Below are 7,962 nucleotides of genomic sequence, written 5' to 3' on the forward strand. Positions count from 1 at the left end.
TTAATATACATACTTATTTATTTTTATTCTCACAAATGTCTTTTTAGGTTCCCATGATTCTGGTTGGTAATAAGTGTGACTTGGAAGATGAAAGAGTTGTAGGAAAGGAACAAGGTCAAAATCTAGCAAGACAGTGGAACAACTGTGCATTCTTAGAATCTTCTGCAAAATCAAAAATAAATGTTAATGAGGTATGGTCAGATACTAAAAGTAGTTTTTTATTTTGATTATTTAAAATTAATGGAAAAGTGTGTGTGTGTGTGTTTAATACAACTCAAACTTAATATGTATTCAGGATGATATGTTGATCTTATAAGCAGAAAAATTCTTGTTAAATATATGTATATAAATAAGTACTATTTCAGTTATTAAATGCTTGTGCACTTAAATTTTATCCCAAGAAAGGAAGGTTAGATAGAATATAGGACTGGGAAAGACAGGTTAACTCATCATGAAGGATGTTATGTAAAAGAGAAAACTTCAAAAAGGCATTCTTGGATTATATGAACTTAATTTAAGGAGAACAATTTTAACCCCCTCCAAGTGAACTTGGCACTTATAAGAATGCTCGGTTTTACTTTCTTGTTTCCTGGTGGTACATTTATATCCTTGGAAATGTCCATTTTTTTCATTTCACTTTTTCAGTTTTGGGGTTTTTGTAATATGTTTGCAGATCTTTTATGACCTAGTGCGGCAAATTAACAGAAAAACTCCAGTGCCTGGGAAGGCCCGCAAAAAGTCATCGTGTCAGCTGCTTTAATATATTGAATGCATTGTAGCTCTGAGCCAGGTATGTTGATTTATCTTTCCTCTAATTGTTAATCCCTCAGCTTCATTAAGGACACTGTCAGGAAAGCAAGTGGAGTTTTGGTTTTTGTTAGCTCTAAAAAGTAGATGGTTACATTCATGAATTAGTTTGATATCTTGTTAATGAAAATAATTATTTCATTTACTTATCAGAAATAAGGTATTCTATGTATGTAAATGACCAGATATTCTAAATAAGTTTATTCAGGGAATGGGTTGTACCTTAGTGATAGAGCACTCCCTGGCACCTATGAGGCCCTGGGATTAGAACCCAGCCCTACCAAAAAAAAAATTCCATTTATATTAGTGATAGGACACTGGTTGGTGCAGGCAATATAATGGTAAAGGAGACCTGCCTTATCTCCTTGCCTCTTAATTAAGTGTGATGGAAGAGAGAGACAAACAGTTGCAAAATGTCATAAATGCAATGAGAGTAAATCCAATGTAGTACTAAAAAACCCTGACACATTTACCATGTGCCCAGCACTCTTTTTAAGGATCCCTATCTGTATATTAATTGAATTCTCACAACAATCCTCTGGAATGATGATGATGATGATGATGATTAATTGTTATTATTCCCACATTACGGAGGTGGGAACTGTCACTTGTGAAAACCCCTGTTAGTGAATAGCAGTGCCAGAATTTGGATAGGCAGTCTGACTTCTGAGTGCTGTGATGGGTACTGTGGGAGCATATAATTGGGGCACCAAATGTGTAAGAATTCAGGAAAGTCAGTCAAAAGTAGGAGACATTAAGCTGAGATCTGAAGGACAAGTGGAAGTTAGCTGTATTGGGCTGGAGGGTTCCCAGACAGAAAAGCACTAACATAACCCAGAGATGTGAGCAAAAAAAAAAAAATCTGAGCACACAATGTTTTTATGTATATTTTTGAAAACAGTCATATTAAATAGGATTGATACTTGTAAACAGATCAGTTCCTGGTACATAGTGAACATTCAAACCATTAGCTGCTACTTTTTACCAATGAAACTGGTTTCCTGTTCAGTTATTACTATGGCATTATTTCACTGTACTCTTATCCCTGAGAACTTTTAACTTTTGTGACTGTTTCCCCCAGTGTTAAATGGGCCCATAGTGTCGTTATCTTTTTACAGTATATGTCCCTATTGTGCAGTTAGGGTCCTCTGTTTAGTAATAGATCCTCTTATAATGATAATCTCTCATACCTGACTGAATGTTCATTCTTACTTGCATCCCGTATGTGCCTGAGCTTATATACTCCCATCTGTCCTTTCCAATTTGCTACTTTCAGTCTGCTAGGTTTTAGAAAATTACATTACAAACCTCATTCAAACTAGAATAAAGACCTAAGGTTCTAGATATTTGTGAAAATAGTTTCAGCAGCCACATGTGTATTTACATGTGCTTGGAAACAAGTCTGATCCCCAGAAAAATGGAGTTTAAAAAAAAAATTATTTTAAAAGCTTAGGCATATATGTAGAAGGTCACCGGAAGTAAATAAATATTCCACAGTTCAGGTTTTACTTCTTTTACATTACAAATATTATTTTAAAACTTTAGTTTTCTCTAAGGAAAAATTAATGTGATTTTCAGTACAGTACCACTTTTTTGATATCTAAAATTTGCCAAAATCTATGAATACAAAATTTGGAAGTAATGTAACTCAACTATAAAGTGGTAAAAAACATCATGAGATAAATTCTAAAAAGATACGAATCAAAGTACTGAAATAGCATGGGGCCACTTAACATAAGAAATAGCCACAGGTATTAAATATTGCCTCTCTGAACCTAGATTTTAGCTACTTTTTAAGAGTAAGGAAGCAAAGTCTTAACTTCTCTCATACTAGAAACCCTGGTTTTCAAGAGAGTAGCAAAATAGACTTCATCTTTTTGGAATGCCGAGGTGAAAATGTCTTTATTCTGAGTTATGGTACGTTGTCATTCATGTAATGACTGAAACAAGAGTCTGTAGTGTATTTCTAATATTACAAAAATGTTGGGGGGTTGGGGTGTCGTTTGGTGGTAGAGCACTTGCCCAGCACATATGAGGCACTGGGTTCAATCCTCAGCACCACATAAATAAATAAATAAGGGCTGGGGTTGTGGCTCAGTGGTAGAGTGCTTGCCTCGCATGCGTGAGGCCCTGAGTTTGATCCTCAGCACCACATTTTAAAAAAAAAATTAAATAAAAAATAAAGATTTTAAAAATAAATAAATACATAAATTAAAGTTACTAAACAGAAAGTTTAAAAAAAAAGTTGGGGCTGGGGTTGTGGTTCAGTGGTATGCCAAGCACATGTGTGAGGTAATCCTCGCACCATATAAAAATAAATAAAGGTATTGTGTCTATCTACAACTTAAAAAAAAAAAATTCTTTTTTTTAATGTTGTTTTACTGTTTCCTTTGGATCTTTAATACACTGGGTTCAATTAAATTTTTTTGTTTTCCTTTCTTTTAAAAGGTCTGAAGAACTGTTGCCCAATTCAACAGTGCCAGCATTCCAACTTTGTTAAACCTACCAACATCTTATATGGACTTTCCTGTGGTGGTACCCTTTAAGAGGCGGATGAAAGCTACTATATCAGTTTGCACATTCTAATCACTTTTCAGTATCACAAGAGAGATTTTTACTTATATAATAGTCCTAGAGTATGCAGCTGGTAAAACCAGAGGCTACATCCAGTATTACTGCTAAGAGACATTCTTCATCCACCAATGTTGTACATGTATGAAAATGGTGTATTGTATACTTTAACACACCCCATACTTTGTATTGGAGAGTACAATAATGTAAATCCTGAAAGCACCACTATTTTAGCATAATAAAAGAAAGTCCAAAGAGCTCCTATATAGACTACTCCAGATAAACTTTGCTTCTTTGATACTTGTAGCTTATTGTAATTTTTTTTAAATCCAAGGTCATTATCATTGTATTGTATAAAATAAGCGCTTTGATTAACACAGCTATATAGTTTTTTTTTTAATTTTTCAAAAACCTGTGGAGACAGTGATCTTGTCTTTAAAATATAGTCCTTTCAGTATGATGTCTTAGATTAAAGACGTTGCCTTTAATATCTGTTGGGAAGGAAATGTCCAGACTTTTCAAATCTCCTTATTATGTGTTTCCCTTTTTTGTTTACATAGGGAACAATGTTTGTAGTTGTGTGTACAGTGGGGGTCTACAACAAGAAGTGTATATTTTCAACAATTTTTTAATGATTTAACAATTTTTGTAAATCATTTTCAGGCTTCTGCAGCTGTAGATTCTCACTGTGAATCCCTTGCTTGCTCATGCATAAGTGTATTTGCAATACCAAATATACAGGTTTAGTATTTTTGCCTGTTAGTGATTGTTTCACATGTGTAACGTTTTGGTTGAGATGTTAAATGGTGGACGAGTACTGTGGATGTGAATGTGGGAAGTAATTTTAATCATGTATAATTGGTCACAAGGCCTAATTTGCAGTAACTATTGCTGTTTTATTTAACAATGCCTTGTTGCTTTGTATGCATTTAATGTTTGGGTGTAAAGATTGTGTGTCTATCCAACAGGGAGCCACAGTATTTAAATTGACCAACCTAATGTTACAACTACTTTGAGGTGGCCAAATGTAAACTAAAAGCCTTAATTAAAGTGGTGCAATTTTGTATAACTTAGCATCAGTAGTTCAATAAATTTGGATTGCCATGCAAGGGCTTGCATTATAATTACTTGCCACTTGAATGTGTTTTGTGTAATGTTTTAACAGTGCTAGTAAATAAATATGGGTTTACCTTCTTTTTAAATGTAATAGGTGTTATTTTACACATTGTGATTTCATAATTTAACATGAGTAAACTAGACTAATTAATTCCAGAAAAAATGTGTGAAAGGACTGGGGTTGTGTTCAGTGGCAGAGCACTTGCCTAGCACATGTGAGGCACTGGGTTCAATCCCCAGCACCACGTTAAAAAAAAAAAAAAAAAACTAAATAAACAAAGGTATTATGTCCATCTACAACTAAAAACATTTTTAAAAAATTAGTGAATGATGGCAGGGTTTTTTTCTAGTATTTGAAGATTCACATAACCACCTTTTGAGCTTTTCTTTGAGAAAGAATTTTGTAAATCAAGCAATATTAGTTATGAATAAATGCTTTTGGGTGAAGAAGAATTGAAAATACTTTGCATGCTAAACTGTGGATCCCCCCTCCCCCCCCCCCCCCCCCCCCCCCCCCACTGCCGTTGGTACTGGGGATTGAACTCAGGGGCACCTAACCATTGAGCCACATCCCCAGCCCTATTTTGTATTTTATTTAGAGGCAGGGTTTCACTGAGTTGCTTAGTGCCTTGCTTTTGCTGAGGCTGGCTTTAAACTTGTGATCCTCCTGCCTCAGCCTCCTGAGCTGCTAGGATTACAGGTGTGTGCCATGGTGCCCAGCCGGATTTTTTAAATATAGAATGAAGTTATAATATACATAAAAATAAATAAACAATATAAAGTTATTGTGTCCATCTACAGCCCCCTCCCAAAGAAAGAATGGTTATAAAAATCTTTGAATGATATGGACTTGAGTACAACTTTGTTTTTAGAGATCTTTGTGCTATAAGTCAATTCTGTGGAATTTGTAAAAGGGCTTTTCAGTTTTGTCATAGTATTTACCAGCCACTGGAGTAATTAATTAGTAGTACCTTCTTGTACACTAATCCCCTAAATACATGTTATTTGACTGGGACAGTAAAGGCTTTCATTTCAAAGAGACAAAGTCTTAACTTACATATTTAACTCACAGAGTTTCATGTATGGAAAGGCCTAAAGAAAAAAACAACATGTTTTTGCAGAAGCTCCTACTTATGAGAGACTGTTTTTATAACCTCGTGGGGGGGGGTGGATTAAGCCCCCAAAAGTAGTAGGGCTGGAACACTAAAAATCCAGTGAGGGTACCATCATTATTTCTGCTATCATTAGCAAATGTTTATTGCCTATCAATTATAGGCATGCACCACCATGCCTGGCAACTACCACTTGATTTTATTGTGAACCTAGCTTCATTATGAACCTAGTTTTATCTGATTTTCTTTAATAATGACGTAGATGTGAATTATCCAAATTCAGCCTTTGGTTCAAAATGAAGAGCTTTTTCTAAAAACTATCACAGATCTTATAGGATTTTTATGTAAATGATAACTTCACTTGATTATAGACATGTTTTTGTCAGCTGCCATAATAATAATTCATATTTCTATTTATAGTGTTATAGTTTGGAATCCCTGTGAGCATTAGTTTCAGAAAAGGAAACTAATACTACTAAACTTTTTAATGTGCAGTGTACAAGGCTAGGGGCAGAGAGAAGTAGGAAGGAGTAAGTGATATTACTTATAAACTTAGTCTCTGCTGGTATATTGTTCAGTGAGCCATTGGTAGGACAAACCAGTAATAAATTATCAAATCTTAGTAACTTCTAACCATACAATTCATGCTCTATTACTCATACTAAAGTGACTGGTATTAAAAAGTTGTACTTTTTATTTTAAAATACAAGAACTATTTTATTTATATTCCCAACTATTAGATACAGTTGTCTATTAAGAGGTCAATGTTAATTCAGTATATTCCCTGAGGAAATCAACCAATAAAGGAGAACTACAGGACTGCAGAAAATGCAGTGCAATCAGAAGGGTATGGTACAAAGTAGATAGTTAACAGGGGCCCTCTTCTGTACCAAATGGGAGTAATATAACTAAAGCAACAGATTTGACTGCTCTATGAATAACAGCCCAGGGAGGGTTGATGGTGGAGCAAGAGTTTACCCAGTTTGGAAGCTATTTGGTCCGTAAGCTGTGGTGAGAGTGGAAACCCAAGAAACTGCAGAGGAATAACTAGGGAACTGGTTGATGGCTTAGATGCAGGGCTGGGGGGGGGGAGGGGGGCGGAATGAGATGTCTAATAATAGTAGCAGAACCAAGAGTTTACCATCAATGAAGATAATTAAAATAAAGAGGCTCTCAAGGAATTGTAGTTTTGAGTGCATCAAGAAAAGTTTGGGGTAGGATGAAGTTTAGATTAAGTAAAATATATTTTGATTTGTATTGCAGTTGTCCCCTGAAGTTATTGATATAGCAGGAAGCAACTGAAACTGAATAAAATTATTTTCATAAGAATTAAGCATAAAAAAAAGAAAACCTGGCATAAGCAAGCCTTGAATGGGAAGAAAGGTTATATTTTAAAGGTATCCAATTACAAAGACAAGGGCAGAGAAGAAAGCAAATAGCTCTGTAGTAACTGAGAATTCTGCATCTTTAGCAAGCAGCAAGATACTATTGTTCCTTTCTACTCGGTTATGTACTATAGACCAGCAGCCATTTCATTCTCTAGACATGTCATAATTTATACCTCTCAATGTACCTTATTAGTGGCAGATTGGCTTCTAAAGAGATAATAGGAGAATTTTAGAAATGCCATTCCAGGGCGCTGGAGATACAGCTCAGTTGGTAGAGTGCTTGCCTCACATACACAAGGCCCTGGGTTCAATACTGAGCACCACCACCACCAAAAAAAACAAAAGAAAGAAAATGCCATTCTCTAGTACCAAGTTTTTGTATATTCATGCCGCAACTAAATCAGTTTCAGAGCTAGTGCTGGCAATCCATTCAAATTCAGTTGCACCAAAGCCTTAAGTAATCTCAAATATATGTCATTGCAGTATGTCTCCACCTACTTTCTTGATAATATAGACATTTTTTCTCTCATTTTTCATAACTGATATTTCGGTACTTTACACAAAATGTTAGGAAGATAAATCCTTATTAACTGGATTCTCACATTGCTCTATTTCATATTATCTTCTGGGGGAAAAAGTATTTGTGTCCTAAACAGTATTTGTTAGTTTCTTATAGCTAATCTAACAAATTTGATGGTTTAAAGCATCAGAAATGTACCCAGTTCTGGAGGCCAAAATTTCAAAATCAAAGTTGTCATGGTTGCCTTCCCCCTAGAATTCTAGGAAAGAACCATTCCTTGGCATTACACCAACTCGCTCCTGTCTCTGCTCCATCCTCATATCTCTTTAATGTGTCTAATACCCCTCTTCCTTTCTCTTACAAGGCAGTTTAGAGCCTTTCTTGATTATTCAGGATAATCTCACCTCAAGACCCTTAGCATACTTCCAAAGACCCTCTTTCAAATGAT

The 7,962-nt window shown here is 35.2% G+C and overlaps 1 protein-coding gene across 4 annotated transcripts in view; it reads left to right on the plus strand.

Annotated features, from left to right (window-relative positions):
• Rap1b (RAP1B, member of RAS oncogene family) overlaps positions 1 to 4,580 on the plus strand; it is a 44,159-nt gene extending 39,579 nt beyond the window's left edge. For 3 of the 4 annotated variants that reach the window (XM_046430676.1, XM_046430677.2, XM_058574590.1), the window contains 3 exons: positions 48 to 191; positions 674 to 790; positions 3,256 to 4,580. In XM_046430676.1, coding sequence (XP_046286632.1) covers positions 48 to 191; positions 674 to 760 — 231 coding nt within the window. In that variant the 3' untranslated portion in view covers positions 761 to 790; positions 3,256 to 4,580. Of the gene's footprint in view, positions 1 to 47; positions 192 to 673; positions 796 to 3,255 lie in introns of those variants that run through there. The other variant, XM_046430679.2, reaches the window with a different exon arrangement.
• Positions 4,581 to 7,962: the final 3,382 nt, after the last annotated feature.

The sequence above is a fragment of the Marmota monax genome, unplaced genomic scaffold, assembly GCF_021218885.2.
Source record: "Marmota monax isolate L192 unplaced genomic scaffold, Marmota_monax_Labrador192_F-V1.1 WCK01_AAM20220418_F8-fsc00056, whole genome shotgun sequence".
Classification (NCBI taxonomy): domain Eukaryota; kingdom Metazoa; phylum Chordata; class Mammalia; order Rodentia; family Sciuridae; genus Marmota; species Marmota monax.